Below are 21,531 nucleotides of genomic sequence, written 5' to 3'. Positions count from 1 at the left end.
ATGATAGCGGCAATTTGGCAAGCTATGACGCGTGCCGCGGCCAAGGCGAGAGCGGGGCAGCATGAACAGAAAGGTCAAAGTAGTAGGCGTGGGCAAACGAGAGAGAGAGAGAGTAACAATGAGTAAGAAAAAGAGAGGAAGAGAGCTAGTGAACGCATCTAACCCCTAACAGACAACATAGCGAGCGAGAGAGGGAGAGCAGCCCCTGCCGACGATCCTTGATATGGTAATGACGAAGATCCTTGAGCCAGAGAGAAGAGCAGGGGCAAAGGGTCATTTGCGGGCCTCTTATACAAACTTGGTCAGCACTGGCACTGAAAATATTTGTTAAGCTAGCCCAAAAGACAATTGAAGGGTGGCTTTGTGGCCGGCAAACAGTGTTTGGCTCGTGTCACTCGCTCGTCTGTCTGTTGCAGTTGCATTGCAACTTTCGAGTCGTGCAGAACTATCACCATGAGCCACTACTACTCATCGGAGGAGGACAACAGTTCCCAGTACTTGGGCAGTCCCAACTACAATCTAACGCTGATGTCGACGCAAACACAACAGCCGGAGCAGCAGTACAATAATGTGGCATACTTATCGCCCGACTGGCAATTTCTAGATGCCACAACCGGTTGCAATTTGGAGCTGCCCACGGTGAGCTATGAAGAGCAGCTCACGCAACCCGAACAGCAGCAACAGCAACAGAAGAAACGCAAGATCACCACACGGAATCTGAGTGAGAGCAGCAGCAACCATGTGACACTTAGCCCAACAGTGCAGAAGAAGCGACGACAGGCGGCGAATGCCAGGGAAAGGAAGCGCATGAATGGTCTCAATGAGGCTTTCGATCGGTTGCGTGAAGTGGTTCCAGCCCCATCTATAGATCAGAAGCTATCTAAGTTCGAGACACTGCAAATGGCCCAATCTTACATCCTTGCACTGTGCGATCTGTTGGGCAACAATGGAGACGATGTCGATGCCGCAGCCTATACGATCTTTGGTGGCAGTGAGAGCAGCTTTGAACTGGGACAGTGAGGATCAAGACTATAGTATTACCAGAAAGAGAAGAGAGAATAGAATCTAAGCGTTGTTTGATATCCATTGAATCTAAGATTTAAGGTTTGTGATTTGCAACTTATAATTAAAACTAATAAATAAAACTGCATCCAGAACTGATCCCCTCTTAAAATAATCGACAGCTAATCAAATTTGTGTTGACGAGACATTCAAAACAATTAGATATCGTTGGTCACGATTCATTGGAGCTGAAGTAGCTCATAAATTAATTTCGTAAAAGTTCATTGATAGTTTTGGTAACCAAGGAATAAACTTGGACCTCATATCGCACTGAAGCGTAACGCCCTCGCCAAAGAAAATGCAGCTGACTCTTCAGTTAGTTAGTGTCATTTTATGCAGCTATGGGGTTGGTGTGAAAGGCGTCTATAGCTATGGTATGAGGTCTGGTTGGCTTTGGAAGTTTAGCAAAATAATTCTATACATCGGTTACTTTGGTGGCATCATGTTCGTGTCTCTCAGAAGAGACAACTTCATCCTGGTCAAAGGAGTTTTTAGAGGGACGAAAGTCTTTTGCCGGTGGATGCAAAATAATGATGTTCCTCTTTGAAACATTAAAATTTATATTACGAAATGGATTACTGGGCGCCATCACTGGACCTTTCATTTCACGGCTCGGTGCAGAGTTTGTGAACCCAACAGGAATTTTATTGGTACTCGCCATACTTTTTGGCAGCGCTTCTTCCAACACGGGTCTGATGCAATTCTGATACGAGTTGCTCATCATCAACTTGGTTGTCCCTTGCTCGACAAGCATCGGACTCAATTTAGTAATGTGTTTCTTGACTATGTTTATGGTCTTCTCGGCCAGCACGGGTGGCACCTGAAAGGTTCCCAGCACGGACATGCCACGAAGTTTGTTACCCGCATTAGGTAGCCGAGACTCATAACCCGATGGCTGTCGATTGACACGCTTTTCATGCGGTCCTGGCTCTTCTGACGTTTGGGGGGATTTTCTGGGCTTTTTGACGACCTCGCTCTGTAATTCTGAGTAATTTCATCAATCAGTTTTGATATATACAATCATTAATTAACTTACCGTCTTCTATGTCCTCAGACTTTGATAACCGCTTCACACTACAAGTGCACTTGCCTCCTGCTGGTGACGAAGATCGCTGTTTACCTTTGGGCTTTGGCTGTTTATCGGGCACACACTTGCAGAGCAAGTTTTTTTTCTTTGCTACTTTTAAAGCTTTAGACTGGGTCTGATTGGCATTTGTTGTGTCAGTTTCATTTTCAACAACACTTTCCGAAACTTTAGACTGCTCCCGACTTCTTGCAGTTGCATCTTCGGCATTCCCTCGTTTATTGAAGTTCATATCATATTCTGTTTCAACAGCAACATCACGATTAGAGTGGGATCTCCTTTTAGGTGAACTGGTACTTTCATCGTCATATTTTGAATTTCTCTCATCAGGCAGTCTTTTGTAGCTATCACCTGATTGTTTGGGAGACTTTTCTGATCGGAATTGCCGGTACTCTTGTTCGTATACATAATTTGGACACAGCTCATCGCATGACTGGGGACAATCATTTAAACAGTATTCGATTATGTCCTTTCGCCCTTTGCGACTATCTTTAGAACGTCGCTTGGGAGACTCTGGAGATTCACATATATTATCGTTGTACTCCTGTCGATAACTTCTTGGAACTTCTTGGAAGTTTTCGCAGGGACAATCAACTCTTTGATATTCATGCATTTGATTCTCGTTTCCTTGAGGATACTGATCTGCAGTTGGAACCACACTTCTGTTGTCATCGGCATATTCTTCATCCGTCGAGCACGTACAATCGTCATCCTTTAAGTATTCCTCTAGTATTGGTTGCCTTGGTTCATAGTTTATCGGGCTTCCATTTCTTGGGCTTTCTCCATCTTGATCCTCATCGTCAATTATATCCTCTTCAGATAAATACTTTCGTTGGTTTGACATTGTGCTAGTTCTCGCAGTATATTTCGAAAAGCTATTGCCGTCAGAATCTTGACTGGACCTTATTTGCGCATGTGGAGTATTATCATATCGTGAATTTTCTGAAAACCTCTCATCATTCTGATCATTTTTTTGACGACCCCTTGAAATCGGAGACTCATATCCGTCGCGTTCACTCCTATTTCGAGAAGATCGATTTGATCTATAATCGATCCGTCTCTCAACGTACTCGCTTTGATAGGTATTTCCAGTTCCTCTTCGCGGACTCATCTGTCCTCGATCATTAGGATTTTGAATTATATATGGACATTCTACATACATTTTGCCTTGTTGCATATGATTTTTATTTGCTGTACAATAAAGCTTCGTCCCATGCGTTGCTTTCTGTCCTGATCTGCTACCATATCCCGTTCTATTCGTATTTACAGATGCTTGTCTAGAAGATTGTTTATATTCACGTCTACTCGACTCTTTTGGTTCCTCTCTCTCTCTATACTCTTCTTCTGTTGGTTCTGAATTGAATCTGTTCTTTTGTTCACTTTGCCTAGACGGCGAAGGCTGCTCATCGACTATGTCATCGACGTCATCTCTGTATTTATCTTGTCGATGTGAATAGGCTTGCTTAGTTGCACTAATGAATACAGGGCAGTTATCGGGACGACAACATTTTGGAGGATTATCTTCTGACGTGGGCTCTGGAGATTGGAACTTATCATAATTTTCTTGTTGCATTGCATCACGATCTGGATCCCTATATTCCGTTGGAACTTCATTCTCATTTCTATTCTGATAGCTCATTTCATTTTGATTATCTGGATTGCTGTTTCTTTGCTGATAGCTCGCTTGATCATTATCTCGATTGTCATTTTCATTCAGTCCGTCCTCTTCAATATACTCGTCTTTTGGAATTGGCTTTGCTTTTTGTTTCTTGTAATTTGGGCAACAGGTACAATGCGGTCGGCACTCCTCATCTAATTCGGCACCACCATCGTCATCATTTCCCGATTTCCTGCGGTATACACCATTCACAAATATCGGATTTAAGATATGTAGATGACTGTTCTGCCGATCACCATTCAATTTGCATGCATATACATATTCTACAAGTCTCTGCCGTGAGTTTGGCTTAGCATATCTTCTAGTAAGAACCTTTCCCTTTGGTGTTCGATTACTTGTTATGCTTTTACAACTATCATTTGCAATACTGCGGCTGGCCGTGCTATAGTTGCTACTCCGTCTTTGCATCTTGAAAGCTCTATTACGATGTTTTCGGTATCCATCATATTCTTCAACGTCTCTATAATGCGGACGATCATTGCCGGAAACAGCACGGATTTCTTGTTTCTTTTCTTGAAATTCGGTAGGAGGAATCGGCAATTCAATGGAATTATTATTTTCTGGAATTCCCAGTGATGCCATTCTTGTGTAATCTTCATCCAATGAATAGTGCAATCCTAGATCAACCTGTTCGCTGTGAATACTCTTCTGACTGTTGCTCAGCAGAAATGTGTCCTCAACGCTGCAGTTGATTTGGCTATTGCAGTTTATTGGTTGATTCTGATAAATATAGATAATGATTATAGGATTCTTTGAGGTATACAGTCAACTTACTTTGCAATTTTTCACATTAAAATTCTCCATCTCGCTGGTATTCAAAAATTGCAGTTTCTCATAGAATCTCTCCTGCGGCAATATATGCTTCCGTGGTCTATTCCTTGTTTCCATCAGACGTTTTCTTTGGTAAAACTGCCGTAAAGAGATGATCATAGATTTCAATTCGCCAATATTAAATTCGTTATTGAAAAGAACTGAAATACGATGCCAGGCCTGGGTCTTCAGTGCCAAATTATGATATCCAGGAGACTTGGGATTCCATAGGCATTCGTTAGCACGATAAAGCCTTATAAGCTTGTCTAAGAAATACGCATTGGATAAGCAATCTGGAAAAAGCGAATCAATCATATTGGACGCCACCATTTTTATCCCGGATTAGAAGTTTTATGGGCTAAATCAACCTAAGCCACCACTCTACCACAGCATAGTTCTTTCTTAGGCTATGATCATCGGTCTATTACGTATTGTACACTTTTCAATTTAACTTGTGTGCAAAATGTAAAATGTATAACAATTGAAACATGTTTTCTAATAATTTTAAAAACAAATTTGGCAGTGTCAAATTGACACTTAATGCAACGGTTCGTGTTGAATAAGTTTCTTATTTCGATATCTCAACTTAACGAAACTTAACGAATCAAATTATTTTAATAGATAGAATTTAGTCTTTCACAATGAAAGAAAATTTATATTAAACACGCATTTTTACAATGTTAAAATAAACTACATTGTTTTGGAAAAGATATTAATGAATATTAAATTCTGAATGACTAAATACTGTTCTCATACTAATTCGCAATAAAGTTATCGAATGTACCTCGGTGTGTTGCTAAAAACAATACATTACATCAAATAACATTTTATCTTTAAATTCAATGAACTGAATGTTTACTCGTCATCTGCTTTATTGTTTAATAGACTTACGTATTTTATTTTGCTTTTATTTTATAGAAAAACTTAAAAACAAAATGATATTCAAAAACTGCGCGTTTTTTCATGTGTTTTTGCAAAATGCATCTTACATTGTAAAGTGTGACCAGCTCGCAAGAGATAATGTGGTATATTTGGTATATTTTTGTTTTAAATAGCATATTTTTTGATATACCAGTTGCGGTCTCCCTGAACGTGATACTGACTGAGTTAAAAAAAAATAAAACTAAAAAATAAAACTTAAGTGGAGCGAATTAAAAGCCACAACGCATGAGAGTGCATTTAACGGGCTGCAAATCATTCCGGGCCAATAAACAACCGAGCTTATTAGAATACGGGCCAAAATACAACATTCGCAGCTAATAGTTTTGTAATTTGCTGACTAGAGAGTCGTCGTCGTCGTCGTCTGGTATAACCACAAAAAAATTTTCTCTGCATTTCGAGCCCCAATTTTGTGCGACAACGAGAACTTACATACTTCGAGTAAACGGAGAGCGGTGCTAACTTACGGTACATCGGAGTGGCAAAAACAGTGAACAGTGTTTCGGTGGCATCGTCATCAGTGCTTTATTTGCTTTTTTCTGTATGGTTCAGTTTTAATTGCATTACATTTTGAACACTGAGTAACAAAATTACAACTACATTAGCATTAACATTGCTGATTAAGCAGTTGATATAATATTGTGTTGTGGAGTGTAGTAGTGATTGGAAAGAAGAAGCAGCAGAAAAATTACTTCATTTGCAGAAAATGTCGGCGGAACGCGAAATACCCGCTGAGGACAGCATCAAAGTCGTTTGTCGTTTTCGGCCGCTGAATGACAGCGAGGAAAGGGCCGGCTCAAAGTTTGTTGTCAAATTTCCAAACAATGTGGAGGAGAATTGCATATCCATAGCGGTAATTAAATCATAATCTTGTAACTAACTATACATATATATGTATATACACATATTTATATATCTGCGTGCCGTTGCGGTGCCTTGGCGGTGACGTCATGCCTAACATTGTCTAACATTTTAGCGTAGTACATTAGCCTTTCCTTACCGCCACAATTGAAACACTCACACACTTCAACTCACTCACACCCATACACAATCATATACAAAAAAATTATTCATGTAGTTAAAGCGAGTGAGTGAAAGAGAGCAGGCAATTACACACACACACACACTGTTGCAGTGGTGTATGCATGTATTATAACTAATTATCGCTCGAATTGTGCGCGTGTCTTGTGCAATTTTTTTATTCATTTCTATTGCCAAATAAACTTCAAAATGGTTTCAATTGCTGCACCTTGAGAAACAGCAACGGTGAATTGATTTTCCACGCATCGCTCTCAGTCGTGGAGACGGGGAAACCTGGTCTATCGATGTAACTGTGTGCGTGTGTGTGAAGGTTCGTGGCTGTGTTGGATTGTGTTTGTATGTGTCAGCAAAGCCACCCACCCACCACATATAACGATTGCCGGGCAACTTTAGTATGTTTTCATTTGCATAGTCATGGGCAACCTTCTGGTTTCTCGATTCTTGATATAGCAATATGCACATTCTACTTGTCCGCCCAACTTCTTAGATATATTCACATTTACCATCGTAAAACTAGGTAGGTATTTTCTTTGTGTGTGTTGTGAGTTTTGCAGTCATCAGCTTTTGGCCCCAAAACAAAATATCGCCCTCAAAATGTTGCTTGCCACCAGCTGCTGCCACTCTATTGAATGAGTGAGTCATGCACGCAAACTCGCAAAAACTGTAAATAGTGTCGACAGCAATATACAACATACAACATACAATAATATGAACGTCTATTTGCTATAGGAATTTCGATTTGACTGAATATGTATTATTATTATTGTAATTCATAATACCCCACAAGTCGAGCTGTCTGAAATTGTGGCCGCCATGATAAAGTTAGTTGTACAATAAAAGTGTTGGTGTGCCTTTGCAAGTGTATGCGTGTGTTTGTGTGTGTGAAAATACTCTTGAACTAAAAAAGCTTAATCAGCTTTGTCAACAAGAATGCCGGAAAATTCATTTAATGTTGCTCATTTCTATTTGTGTTCCTCAAATATTCAAGTGCTGAGTTCCTCTTCTTAAGTGATCAACTGAAGATTTGCGTAATTTCCTGGAAAATGTCTGTTAGAACATGGCTCAATCGCGAAATAAGGGAAAATAGCAGAGAAAAGTCAGTTAACAGCTCTTGAGATGCTCTATCGAAAACTTTTCTGAATCAGAAACAAGTATACTAATTTTTATAGATTCATCTATTATTGAAATTTTATATTTTAATGTTATCAATTTTCAAACTAAATTTCAGCTTGTAGCCATTTTATAATATTTATACATTTTAAGATATTATTATCATTTTATTTCTAAATATAACTCTAGAGTTAACTTTCAATATATAAAGGATTAAGTTTTAGTTAGACAAAACCAGCTCATTACTTTTGGTTAGGGTATTAAACGTCTCGACGCGCAGTAAATAAAATAATTTATTATTTCTTTTCTTTTTCATATCTTGTACTTGTACTGCTTTGCTCTGCTCTCTTTGGCTCTTTCTTTTACTACACGTTATTCATTAGTTTCAAGTTCCACTCATTTCTGGTGCGACTGACTCTTGATGCCTCTTTGCTTCTTTGCTCATCATAATTACGATCCATTTGGCGGCCATGCGTTAAAAACTATTTGAAAGCACATCGAAAGAAGGGGAGAGAAAGGGGCGGGCAAGACAAATGTTATGTGGCTGACGAACGGGAAGACACAAATTTCACTTAGCTCATCCACAAACAAGCTAATTTTTGTGTATCTATTGTATTTTAGGGCAAGGTCTATCTGTTCGACAAAGTCTTCAAGCCGAATGCGTCGCAGGAGAAAGTGTATAATGAGGCAGCCAAGTCCATTGTCACGGATGTCCTGGCCGGCTACAATGGAACGATATTCGCCTATGGTCAGACATCCTCCGGAAAGACGCACACAATGGAGGGCGTCATTGGCGATTCGGTGAAGCAGGGCATAATTCCACGTATTGTGAATGACATTTTCAATCACATTTATGCGATGGAAGAAAATCTAGAGTTTCACATTAAGGTTTCGTACTATGAAATCTATATGGATAAGATCAGAGATTTACTGGATGTGTCCAAAGTGAATCTGAGCGTACATGAAGATAAGAATCGGGTGCCCTATGTCAAGGGTGCCACAGAACGCTTCGTCTCCTCTCCCGAGGATGTCTTTGAAGTGATCGAGGAGGGAAAATCCAATCGTCACATTGCGGTGACAAGTATGTTATGATTCTTTTATTAATTGTTTGATCAATTGTAACGTGTTTCCTTTCTTTTAGACATGAACGAGCACTCGTCACGTTCGCATTCGGTGTTCCTCATCAATGTGAAGCAGGAGAATCTGGAGAATCAAAAGAAACTGTCCGGTAAACTGTATTTGGTGGATTTGGCCGGTTCCGAGAAAGTATCCAAAACAGGTGCAGAGGGCACGGTGCTCGATGAAGCGAAGAACATCAACAAGTCGCTGTCTGCGCTGGGTAATGTCATCTCGGCCTTGGCTGATGGCAACAAAACGCACATACCCTATCGTGACTCGAAACTGACGCGTATCCTGCAGGAATCGCTTGGTGGTAATGCACGCACAACGATTGTCATCTGCTGTTCTCCGGCCAGTTTCAATGAGTCGGAGACAAAGTCTACGCTCGACTTTGGTCGACGCGCCAAGACAGTGAAGAACGTTGTCTGCGTCAACGAAGAGCTCACTGCTGAGGAGTGGAAGCGTCGCTACGAAAAGGAGAAGGAGAAGAACGCTCGACTCAAGGGCAAGGTGGAGAAGCTGGAACTGGAGCTAGCGCGTTGGCGTGCGGGCGAAACAGTCAAAGCTGAGGAGCAAATCAACATGGAGGATCTCATGGAGGCCAGCACGCCTAATCTCGAAGTGGAGGCAGCCGCCCAGGCTGCTGGTGCCGCACAAGCGGCGGCAGCTCAGCGCACGGCCATTGCCAATATGTCCGCATCGGTGGCTGCTGACGAACGTGCTCGTCTGGCCACAGAATGCGAGCGTCTGTATCAGCAACTGGACGATAAGGATGAGGAGATCAACCAGCAGAGCCAATATGCTGAGCAATTGAAGGAACAGGTCATGGAGCAGGAGGAGTTGATTGCAAATGCACGACGTGAATACGAAGCACTGCAATCCGAAATGGCGCGCATTCAACAGGAGAACGAGTCGGCCAAGGAGGAGGTCAAGGAAGTGCTGCAGGCACTCGAGGAGTTGGCTGTCAACTATGATCAAAAGTCACAGGAGATTGACAACAAGAACAAGGACATCGATGCCCTTAACGAAGAGCTGCAGCAGAACAAAACGCAGTTCAATTCCACGTCGACGGAGCTCCAACAGCTGAAGGACATGTCGACGCATCAGAAGAAACGAATCACCGAAATGTTAACCAATTTGCTGCGCGATCTGGGTGAAGTTGGCCAGGCCATAGCGCCCGGCGATTCCGCAATCGATCTCAAGATGAGTGCCTTGGCTGGCACCGATGCCGCCAAAGTGGAGGAGGACTTCACCATGGCTCGTCTGTACATCAGCAAGATGAAAACAGAAGCGAAGAACATTGCACAGCGCTGTGCCAACATGGAGACACAGCAAGTGGACTCGAACAAAAAGATCTCCGAGTATGAGAAGGATCTGGGCGAGTACCGTCTGCTCATCTCGCAGCACGAGGCACGCATGAAGTCTTTGCAGGAGTCGATGCGCGAGGCTGAGAACAAGAAACGTAATCTGGAGGAACAGATCGATTCGCTGCGCGAGGAATGCGCTAAGCTTAAGGCTGCCGAGCATGTGTCTGCCGTCAATGCCGAGGAGAAGCAACGCGCCGAAGAATTGCGTTCCATGTTCGACTCGCAAATGGATGAGCTGCGCGAGGCGCACACTAAGCAGGTGTCGGAGCTGCGCGACGAGATCGTGGCCAAGCAGCATGAGATGAATGAGATGAAGGATGTGCACCAGAAGCTGTTGCTGGCGCATCAGCAGATGACGGTCGACTACGATAAGCTGAAGCAAGAGGAGGCTGAAAAATCGAACAAACTGCAGGACATCATTCTAACCAACGAGAGACGCGAACAGGCACGCAAGGACCTCAAGGGTCTCGAGGATACTGTCGCCAAGGAACTGCAAACGCTGCACAATCTGCGCAAACTCTTTGTACAGGATCTGCAGGTAAAAATCAATTATATACAATTCTCTGAATTATTATTTGTATTAATTAATGTTTGTTTTTCGCAGCAACGCATTCGCAAGAATGTGGTGAACGAGGAGAGCGAGGAGGATGGCGGTTCTCTGGCGCAAAAGCAAAAGATTTCCTTCCTGGAGAACAATCTCGATCAGTTAACCAAGGTGCACAAGCAGCTGGTGCGTGACAACGCAGATCTGCGCTGTGAGCTGCCCAAGCTCGAGAAGCGATTGCGCACAACAATGGAGCGTGTGAAGGCGCTGGAGACGGCGCTGAAGGAGGCAAAGGAAGGCGCGATGCGGGATCGCAAGCGCTACCAGTACGAGGTGGATCGCATTAAGGAGGCGGTGCGACAGAAGCATCTGGGCCGACGAGGACCCCAGGCACAAATCGCTAAGCCCATCAGGGCTGGCCAGGGCGCTATTTCAATTCGCGGTGGTGGCGGTGCCGCCGGTGGTGCTACAATGGCTCAGGTTGGCGCTGTTAACTCCTAAATTACCGCCCAGTTTCAGTACAGTACAGTTTCAGTTCAGCTCCGCTTTAACCTACTTAACCTAAAATAAAAATGCCTTCGCTTAAAGAATGTCGTTTTGCGATCATGTGCAGCGCTTTAAATATACATACTTATATATATAAATATAAATAATTAAATAAATGAGAGGAAAAAAGGAAATTATTAACTAAATTTTACAACAACAACAAAACACCCACAGATATTTAAGGACACATAACTACGTTTAAGCATATTTATAAACTTTTCAAATATAAACTTAAATAAAAGTCGCAGACAATTTACTTGTAGTGTTTCTTCTTTTTATGATTTATTTATTATTTGAACTATCAATTGTGTAATAAAGATGTTGTACCCCCGATATAAAGACCCTTGTTGTAGTATATACTATTGCAGATTATCGTATTTATATTCATAAACGCATGTTGTAACCCGTGCCATCAGCATTGTGACGCTCGCTCTCGACAGGAGCACTTAGTTGCCATTCGTACCAGACCTTGCCAGGATCAACGCAACGCCAAAACTTGATTGAAATTGTATCGCCCTGTTTGACAGTTCGAGGTTGCTGCAAATAGAGGATTCACGTTGAGATAGAATTGAATCTAGTTGAATAATGTTGCTTACCGTAGGGAAGAACATGGGAAACCATGAAAACATGCCGGGCGTATGCGTCAGAGGATTGATGCTTAAGCTAATCTGCTTGTAAAGCATTGTGTCAAAGTAGCCGCCAATGCCATGGAGTACGCAATCCTTTTCGACCGTAAATAAGAGCTCCTTGAAGCGTGTATTGTCAACAACCTTGTCGCGATTTGGATGTTTGAACTCGAACAACGCTTTCGGCTCGTCAATGTGGTAAATGTTCTTGAGCAACGTCACATAGCCGCAGTTAAAGGCAGACACGCTTGACGTCTGCAAGACATTATTGTGCAGCACAGCGGACATTAAAGGATTTATGTAAGATGTGGATTTACAGGGAATGCTGATGCCATCCTCTTTCAGCAGTTTAAGAGCCCCATCCAGGCACTCAGGCGACAACTCGTTGTCGCCAAAGGAGCCCAGCAATTCAGAGACGAGGATATCCGCAAGTTCAGGTGGCGCAAAATCACGCATATCCTTTGAGAATATGTGCACGTCTGCAAAGCATTATTTGTTAGTCACAAAATTTTTAATTTGGAATAGTAATATGTACCCTTTTTAGACCACAGCGTCTTGACCATGTTAGTAAGGGTGCGAATGGCGCTGGGATTCTTTTCGATAATATAGACGCGAACTTTACGTTTGGCTTTTTCCGCTGCATTAAATGCAGCACGCGCTAAGGGTCCACGTCCTCCACCCAGCACCATAATCACAGTCTAGAAAGGAGAAATTGTTTTAGAAAATTAATGGGTCTACTTAAATGAGTAATTAAATTACCAGGGTACGCTTGGCTTCCTCGTCGCTGACACGATCAAGAAGCGCCTGCTCTATGGCATCTTGATATAGTTTATATTTAACAGGATCTATCTCAAAGATCTCATAAGTATAGCTATCCAGATTATCGAAGAGCGGCTGTAGTGGAATCTCCAGCACATTCTCATAGCTAGAAGCAGTAAAATTATTTACACTGGTTATAAAATGGGTAGTCGATTTACTTACCTATTTAAGGAGTGTGTGTCGCAGTTATCATTGATCAGTTTTCTCATGTAATCTGCATATTGGGAAATACCGTGGTCATTGGCAGTGGCGGAGATTATAATGTTAGCACGCACATTGATGAAATGGCCGATTATAGCCTGCCATTCCTTGTTGAGCACATAGTAATTGGAACGGTTCAGAATGAATAAGCTAGATGGAATTATTACGGCCTCGATGGGCTCACCGAGCCAACGACGCACAGTCTCCCGACTGGGCCGATCTGAATCATTCAACTCCAGCACAACTTTGACTTTGGCATTGTGGTTAACGGCAAAACGTAAATCATTCCACCAGCTCCATGGATCCACTTCTTGGGCCTCTTCAATTTCCTTGTCGGTTGCATCTTTACGATGTTCAAAGGTTGCAATCTCAGGATTCGTAATAGGCACTTGAATAAACCAGGAACCTACAAATATTCTATTTAGCTAATGAGCTCCTTCTTGATTCTCAATAAGTACGAACCTTTGTTCCTTGCTTCTATAATCTTGGCAAGATTCTCGTTTTTGGGTCCTCGTAGACGAATCATAACACTACCATTGTTTTGCAGATGCTCAGCCCATGTGATGTCGCGTAGCAGCATCGCTTTGGAATATTCACTTAGCTTGACATTTGGCGAATCCACATCAACGTCTGATAAACAAAATAATACTTTAGAATTCCATTCGTCGGCCTTAAGTAATGTAGCCGGATATGTGGGGTCTGTTTCGAATGGCTCCATTGGCAGTATATTGGCATTGATTGATGTAGCGACGACATTGTAGTTATTAGCTTGCGCCTTATTGATAAATTTGGCAATATCATTAATGCCTTCCTGCTGCAGGCAAACGTAGTAATTCATTTTAGTTATCAATTACAAAAAATGCGTGTGCCGGCTAAAGTGAGTGCACATCGAATGAGAGAGAAAAATAAATGTGCTATCGTTGCTATCGATGATTATCGATTGCTTGAATCGCTGTCCAATGTGTACACATCATATGTAAATATCAAAATAATAAAAAGACTGCACTTGGCTTTGCGGCAATTATTTATTTATTATCAAATAGTATGTAATTTTGTGTTGTACATGGCTAATCGCGATGTATTCTCTAAAATCCTGCCAAACGTCAAGTTGGCAACACGCCTCGACGCGGATGGCCGTGAAATACAGGTAGGTCTTTTTGTGCTATGGAAAATACAAATGCTGGATGTAAACAAAGTTTTTCGCTTGTTTTTGTTGCAGGTGGAACGACGTGAGGACACAGATGCGGCTGCCAAGGAGCTGGACACATTTGATATGCTCGTCGCTGCCGGCTATTACCGAGCACGTATCAAGGGCTTATCCGCCTTTGACAAGGTTGTGGGCGGCATGACTTGGTGCATCGAGTGCTGTGATTACGACGTCGATGTAGATTTGCTCTTCCATGAGAACTTGACGATAGGACAGAAGATGTAAGTTATGGCTTAGGCAGTTCTGTTTTAGAGATAATTAATTGAACACATTAAAGTGCGCTGGTGGAGAAAATTGTCGCTGTTCTAATTGACATGAAATGCCCGCATGATCTGGAGCCACATCAGGTGCAAGGTCTAGAGTTTCTTGCCATACATCCAGTAATCCAATGGCTTGTGAAAACATCTGTAAGTTCTCAGAGCTGCATATGTTTCTCCTATATACAGTTTTATACGTGTTTTAGGTAGCTAATCGCGAGGAACGCGGACAGCGTTTAAAGAGATTTGCCATTGGACAGTTTCACAATGATTATCAGTACAAAAGTGACAAGGATAATCTGACAAAGATCCGTTTAGCCGCTGTCAACATAAAGGCCATTCAGGTTAGCCACTTAAAACATCAGAAATAAACAAGAATAACTGTTTTTAAATATAATTAAAGGAACTTTACAGCCCCAAAAGGCTCTTTGAGCGGAATGAAGCCACCAGCGAGGATGACGCATTGAGGGTACGTCTGACCTTAATGGAATACGGCGATCTTGGTTTAGTGGCTAAGCCAAGCGACGATGCAAAGCAAACAGCTAACTTGGATCCTATGGAGCTTGAGCTTGAGCAACAATTACGACAATTGTCAGTAGCAAACGGAGCAGTTTCAGTTGCCCAAAAGCGAATCGATCTCGATCCCAATGCCAGGAGTGCGTTGCAACAGCATTATGCGGAATTCAAGCTGGAAATGGAGACAGACGCACAAGAGCTCAAATCACAGAATCAGCAAAAACGCTTGGAGGCTGCAAAAATCGCTTTGGAGCATAAGATTAAACGCTATAGTAAGGAAAATGAGCAATTAGAATCAACGGTTGAAGCACAGAAGCAGGAAACAACTCAGGAAGTTGAAAAACTGGAAAAACTCAAAGCTGAACTTGAAGCATATAAGCAAACCGAAGCGAATGCAGATCCTGCGTGAGTAGCAACTAAATCTTTAACAAATTATTGTCTTAATTATGCTTTTGCTTTGCAGTTTATTGGACAAGGTCCGTGGATTACTGCAGCAGCATGACGAGCTGAAGAAGAGTGAAGGAGAGTTCAAGGAAAGTTGCCGAACAGATTTAGCCAATCTACAGCAGCAAATCGAGTGAGTTTATAGAACATCTTTTGCCAATTGATAGATTAAGACAACATTTATTATTAAAGCGAATTGGAATCTTTCAATGCACAAGATGTTGAGGCACAAGCAGCTGCTATAGCCAAGGAGCAGCAGCGACTGCAGGAACTGCGTTTGCATTTGGCCAAGCGTAATCGAGGAATTGTGGCCATAGAGCGTAAGCTGGATGCCATTCCCGACCGAACCGAGTTGGCGCAGTATCAGCGACGATTCCACGAACTGCACAACGAGATGAGTGCCAAGCATCTCGAAACTAAGCAATATTATACACTGTACAACACACTCAACGACAAGAAGCGCTATCTGGAGAAAGAGCTGTCACTGCTCAACTCTATTTGCGAGGCATACAACGAGGGCATGCTCAGTCCACATGGCCGTGAGGATTTCATACGTCAGTTTGAAACAATTGTCGATGGCGTCAAGAGTGCTCAGGACAAGGTGCGACACAAATACAACGAGGAGCGCATGCGACGTGATGAACTCAACGAGGAATTACTCGGTTTGCTCGAATTACAGCGGCAATATGCGGCGGCCATTAAGCAACTCACTCGGGAGTGCCAACGTTGCGAACAGCTGCAGCAGCATCTCAAGTCAATTCAAAAGCAAACACAATAAAACAATCCATAGCTGTAGTGTTGATTCATATTATTAAATCTATTAATTATGCTTAAACGAATTATGAGCATTGCTCGTTGACTTCCAGCAATCATGTATATCTATATTACAATTATTTATATTTAATATATTTACTGCCATTATCTGTTTGGCACTACAAATACGAGTATATCACAGGCATAGCTCAATTAAATCTGAAATATTGCCCTTATTATAATAAAGAAAGCCAATAAACAGGTTACAGAAGCAATATAATTTATTGGGAAGTATTTTATTGACTAGTTTAGACGTTGTTAGGAACTAATTTACTATTTAAAGTTTAATCTATGTATATAAAAATCAGAAACAAATATTGAAATTCGGAGTCTTGATATAATAAGACAATTTCTTTACTTTTCGAGCAACAATTTCCAAAGAAAACATTTTTGAATATTTATGAATTTAATTTATATTTTTTTAATTGTCTAATTTAGATATAATTAGAGACCGCCTTATGATTGCTTTCATGTGAATCTGGCTGAAAATTTGGGAATTAATTAAATGGCCATAATTGGTGGCAAATGTGGCTGCAGCTGATTGGATGGCAAAAGCAGCAATTACGACTCTGTGAATCTGTTGTTAGCTGAGCCATGACAAATGTACTGCCAAGGATGTGCGAGTATAATGCTGTCAATATCAAGTATTCGCCCCATTGCCGCCCATTTGTCAAGCTTAACTTTAACCTTTCGTCAGCGCGCTAAAAGCAGGAACAGAAAAATACAGAGAGACACAGGAATATGTGAGAGAGAGAGAGAGAGAGAGTCAGAGAGAGTACGATAGAATGAGAGTGGGAGCTCACACACATCCAGCATAATATTTCACACAGTGAGTCCTTTATGTGTGTATTTATGGAATAACTGTCGTGGGTTTGTGTTGCACCAAAGTGCCGTATATATTCATAGAGAACGAAGATAAAGCATCTCCCTGCCAGACGCCAAAAATTTGCATATTCGCAATGGGGCAATGGCGCAATTGCATTCACTGCGAGAACATTCTGCATTCTGTGTTTTGTGTTGTTCCACGGTTGCTGCGCTCTAATTAATATGCAGGCCATTTAGTCGCAGTTGAAGTACGACTTCTGTGGCAATCGCAATCAGAGCCACTTCAGTGGAGCATCAGCTGCTGACTGTCTGTATAACGTAGGAGCCTGCAGCCAGTTGTTAATTAATGTCCTTGCAGCTTAACATTCCAACTGAGAGCGCAGTGCAATTGCAATTAAATTTCAATGTGGCAATCAATTCAATTCAACAAGTTGCTCCCTGACTTGGTCGGACAACTGAACAACTGGACAGCTGGTCAGGTGGATAGGTGGTTCGCATTGACATTGAGACCTTGCCACAAGTGCGAGTCCAAGTCTGAGTGGTTTATTGTGGCCAGCAGCCATCAACTGAACCTTAACCCAGTTTGTTGGCATTTATTTATTCTGTGCTGTTTTTTTTTTTAGCATATGACAAATATTTAACCTTGGGGAGTGCCTTAAAGCACACACAATGTGTAAGGATGTGTCGATGTGTGGGTGTGTCAGAGTGTGATAATGAGCTTTTCAATGAGCAAAAGGTTTCGTTCTGCGTTATCACACACACATGCACACACACAAACACACACATAAGCACATCACATGCAGACACAGCGAGGCATACGCTCATAAAGCCAGTCAGGCATTACATTCGCACTTAGGCTGCGGCAGGAAGGGAGAAGCAGAAGTGAAAGGGCAGACGGCAGTCACAGTCATGGAGGGCACTGTGAAGCCCGCGCTTCCTCATTTATATTTGCTTTGGCATTTTACCCATGCGTATACGCACACACAGGCAAATTTGCCTTTTAACACGGTACAGCACAAAAGCTTATACTCACACACGCACACACTCACACACACACACACACACAAAGGCGTAAGCCTTGACAAAAGTCAATCAACATATTTGCTCGATTGGAGGGAGCATGCCAAGCGTATAATCGATTCGAAATGTGTTTGAATAACAAATTACTGAAATTGTGAATGCGAAAGCCATTGTATCTTATACACACTCATACACACACACATTCATCACACATCATACACACACATTGTCAAGCACTCGCTTTCGCGAACTTCTCATTCATATTGCATGCTTTTAGGCGCGCCATAGAAATTAAATTTATGCACAGCTTGCAGCTGCCGCTACAGATTTCGTTGGCACGTACGTTTTGGAAACAAGAAGCAGCCTGTCTCTCCCTCACCATCTCTCTCACGCCCGATCTCTGTGTTTCTCTGTCTGAATGTCAGGCTGTGCGTCTGTCCGTGACTGGCAGAGTGTAACTAACCACTTGTTGGCATTGGCTTCTGGGTTGGTTACTGAACTTGACGTGAACTATTGAACTCTCTGGGACAATGAACATACTATATGAACGAACGTTGGCTTATCGTTCTGTCTTTGTGATGATGCCAAAAAGCAATAATCGCCACACACACACACTCCAAGCATAAATATAATCACACACGTAGCACATATACCAATTGAGGACCATAACCACAAAACGACATCACTAAATGTAATGCTTGAGGAACACAACTTACTAGACTTGAACTCAACGACACTGATAGTAATCGTCGTGTTATATTTACTCGGAGGTGTGTAACGAATCACTAGTGTAATATTCGTCTGGTGCTGGTGGAAGGATTACTAGTATGGCGTACGCGCTGGCTTCTCCGGGCTTTGCTCAGATAGCATGGGGTTCAAGGAAAGGGCCAACTAATAGGACGCACCACTTATAATAATAATACATTTAAAATTCGCGTACATATGGGAAAACAGAGAAGGAGTGCAATGGGAAGGTTACATGAAACAATAGTGAAAGAGAAGAGAAAGGGAAGGAGAGGAAGGTAGGTTAACAAAGAAGACGGAGCCACTCTCTCATGCAACACAGCTGTTGTTGTGTGCAGACGCCCACCCTACCGTGATCCTGCATTCATTGCCAAAAACTAAAAAGTTGGCAGGATCCCTAACAGATAGTGGTTCGGCTAACCTACTCCTGCTTGGTGATGCATGGTTCCAAATAAAAGTGAACAATTAAGCGGACATACTTAATTTATTAACAGATAACAAAAATACTTGGAATTTCAACAACATTATGAAATGACAAGAAAAAAAAATGACAAGAAAAATAAATAAATAAATAGATTAACGGACTAACATGGTAAGTGTGTATGAGGCGGGAAATTATAAATAAAGCAAAAAGAAAAAAAAATAAATAAAGAAAAACTAAAAATAATTAACCTATAAATATAAAATATGATCTAGCATAATTATAATATAAATAATTATTTTTGCATTTAAATGTTGAATAAATTAAGAGAAGGAAAAAAAAATAGCTAAAATAAACTAGTTTTGGTTCATTTAGAAATGCAATGTTAGGTCATCACACCGAATATAGGCAATCACTAGATGCAAGTAAAAATGAGGATCAGCTGATGGCTGTCACTCAATGAAATGTTTTGCTATTGCCAGTCTCGCAAGGTCACTGACCGCTGGGACTGCAGACAGCTGTAGCAGCGCTATGGTCAGATGGACCACCAGCAAAAGGGAAGCTTTAGCTGTAGCTCATGTATTATTAATTAGTTCGAGTGAAACAGACTTACATACATTAGAGACTCCCACGCAGAAAGATCTTTCCTTGTGTTGGTGCCTGTCTGTGGTGTATCTGTGGGGAATAATAATAATTGCGAGCTTTTGCGCCTGCATGGAAGCTGCTTGCTATGACCGGTAGCGTCGATCAAAACAAACATGCATACATACAAATGTATGCAAGTATGATTTTACATGCTTTTCAGGCAATACAAAAACATTAATTTTTATAACTAAATACAATTTTACAAAGATATTTTGCCTATAGGTGTTGCCTTACATGCCTTCTTAAATGATTGCCATTTCTATTTTATACAATAGTACAGTGGTACTTGTATTATGAAGGACCCAGAAAAGTTGTTGGATCAACTTTCTCGCCACATCATATTACACTTACAACATTGATGGACTATCACTTATTGATGCATAGTTAAACAACATAACGTAAATTAACAATAATAAACAAACAAACAAAAAAAAACATAAGCTGTTAGTCAGCCGTTCGCCTTCCTCCTGGGTGACGCAGATACTCGGCCTCGATGCCACCACAAGTGCGGAGCAAATAGCCAACGGAGATCGCAAGGCTGCTGGACGCAGGTGTTTTGCAGTAGAAACACAACCTGCTGGGAAGCAATTCTACTGTGCTCAATGAGCGTCTGCAGCTAGCAACAGCTCATCTGTTTGCGTTGCCCAGACAGCTGATGTGTCCAGCACAGCTGCGACTTGGAGCTTTTGGTGGTTGGCCGTTAATCAAGCAGTTGTGTGTTTTGACGTTTCATTTTAAATTAATTTAAAATTCTACCACTGGGTTATTATAATTTACACACTGGGTTATTATATAAATTATGGCTGGGTTATTATATAAATTAGGATTGAGTTATTATAATTTATGACGAAGTGCCGAATCTAAAAATAAATAGACAAAACTAAACTTAGAACAACAAAAAACTAAATATACGTATAACAAATATTTACCCTAATCTGGAAAACGGCACTTGGTTTATTTACGCCAGTTGGCAAATTCCTATAGTGGACAAACAGCTACAAGTGGACGGCAAGGTGCACTTTTGTAAAAGAAAAGAAGATGACCAGATTAACGACTTAGTATAACAATTATACAATGAAGTATCTTTGTATACTCACAAGTACGTTTTAAGCATCTTACTACACCAACCACTTCACTGATGTACTTTTTTTTTCTATTAAAGCACATGCACTTTTCCACATTTTTTTTTTTTTCAGGTTCTGCACATAACCTGCTAACCATTTCTTCCAACCAAAACCAACAACAAATTTGACAATTAATCCTACTCAAAAAGGTAATCGCTTGTCTATTTTGGTCTGGACTTAACACGATCAGCTGATCTAGCAATTCATGCTTGCATGTATCGTGGTCCACCAATAGATGGCGCTATTTCTGGAGCTTTCAGTCTCATTTGTAAATAAAGCTCCGCTTCTCAGCACAAACCATGACAAGACATTGAGTACCATTTTCTCAGACTACAAATTATTTTATACAACTAAACAAATTAAATAATACAAATTAACTAGGACAATAACCATATAAATAAATAATATAATAAATAATAGGTAGAAATATGTATGTGTATAGAAAAAGAACGAAAAAAAATGTTGCATACTTTTAGGCTTAGCCAATTTCAGATACGACAAGCGGCCTATTACAGGTGTGATTGTTAATGGAGCCATAGCTTGAAACACTGTATTTGGAGACTCGTGTG

The 21,531-nt window shown here is 41.4% G+C and overlaps 5 protein-coding genes across 7 annotated transcripts; 3 read left to right on the top strand and 2 right to left on the bottom strand.

The window, feature by feature from the left end:
• Positions 1 to 427: 427 nt before the first annotated feature.
• On the top strand, positions 428 to 1,298 carry LOC117569703 (protein lin-32). Its single transcript, XM_034250967.2, has one exon. The coding sequence runs from the start codon at positions 454 to 456 to the stop codon at positions 1,018 to 1,020; it is 567 nt and encodes a 188-aa protein (XP_034106858.1). The 5' UTR covers positions 428 to 453; the 3' UTR covers positions 1,021 to 1,298.
• A 73-nt stretch (positions 1,299 to 1,371) lies between these two features.
• Positions 1,372 to 5,158, bottom strand: LOC117569702 (GATA zinc finger domain-containing protein 14). Of its 3 annotated transcripts, XM_034250965.2 has the most exons (4): positions 4,962 to 5,156; positions 4,599 to 4,900; positions 2,099 to 4,544; positions 1,372 to 2,046 (listed from the first exon to the last, which is right to left on the bottom strand). In XM_034250965.2, exons 2-4 carry the CDS (start codon positions 4,752 to 4,754, stop codon positions 1,478 to 1,480), a joined length of 3,171 nt encoding a protein of 1,056 aa, XP_034106856.1. In that variant the 5' UTR covers positions 4,755 to 4,900; positions 4,962 to 5,156; the 3' UTR covers positions 1,372 to 1,477. The 3 variants fall into 3 exon arrangements, with proteins under 3 accessions (XP_034106856.1, XP_034106855.1, XP_034106857.1); XM_034250964.2 differs by having other exon boundaries at positions 4,599 to 5,157; XM_034250966.2 differs by having other exon boundaries at positions 1,827 to 2,038; positions 4,599 to 5,158.
• A 565-nt stretch (positions 5,159 to 5,723) lies between these two features.
• On the top strand, positions 5,724 to 11,562 carry LOC117566943 (kinesin heavy chain). The gene is made up of 4 exons (XM_034246575.2): positions 5,724 to 6,426; positions 8,346 to 8,805; positions 8,866 to 10,748; positions 10,815 to 11,562. Exons 1-4 carry the CDS (start codon positions 6,280 to 6,282, stop codon positions 11,253 to 11,255), a joined length of 2,931 nt encoding a protein of 976 aa, XP_034102466.1. The 5' UTR covers positions 5,724 to 6,279; the 3' UTR covers positions 11,256 to 11,562.
• LOC117566945 (protein arginine N-methyltransferase 5) lies at positions 11,203 to 13,861 on the bottom strand. The gene is made up of 6 exons (XM_034246577.2): positions 13,409 to 13,861; positions 12,908 to 13,352; positions 12,686 to 12,851; positions 12,462 to 12,624; positions 11,897 to 12,405; positions 11,203 to 11,837 (listed from the first exon to the last, which is right to left on the bottom strand). Exons 1-6 carry the CDS (start codon positions 13,782 to 13,784, stop codon positions 11,685 to 11,687), a joined length of 1,812 nt encoding a protein of 603 aa, XP_034102468.1. The 5' UTR covers positions 13,785 to 13,861; the 3' UTR covers positions 11,203 to 11,684.
• Positions 13,862 to 13,924: 63 nt separating this feature from the next.
• Positions 13,925 to 16,205, top strand: LOC117566944 (coiled-coil domain-containing protein 93). The gene is made up of 7 exons (XM_034246576.2): positions 13,925 to 14,093; positions 14,166 to 14,374; positions 14,431 to 14,560; positions 14,617 to 14,754; positions 14,814 to 15,331; positions 15,390 to 15,503; positions 15,563 to 16,205. The coding sequence occupies exons 1-7, from the start codon at positions 14,010 to 14,012 to the stop codon at positions 16,146 to 16,148; spliced, it is 1,779 nt and encodes a 592-aa protein (XP_034102467.1). The 5' UTR covers positions 13,925 to 14,009; the 3' UTR covers positions 16,149 to 16,205.
• The last annotated feature ends 5,326 nt before the right edge of the window (positions 16,206 to 21,531 follow it).

Source organism: Drosophila albomicans, chromosome 3, assembly GCF_009650485.2.
Source record: "Drosophila albomicans strain 15112-1751.03 chromosome 3, ASM965048v2, whole genome shotgun sequence".
Taxonomy (NCBI): domain Eukaryota; kingdom Metazoa; phylum Arthropoda; class Insecta; order Diptera; family Drosophilidae; genus Drosophila; species Drosophila albomicans.
This window is presented reverse-complemented; position numbering and strand designations above follow the sequence as displayed.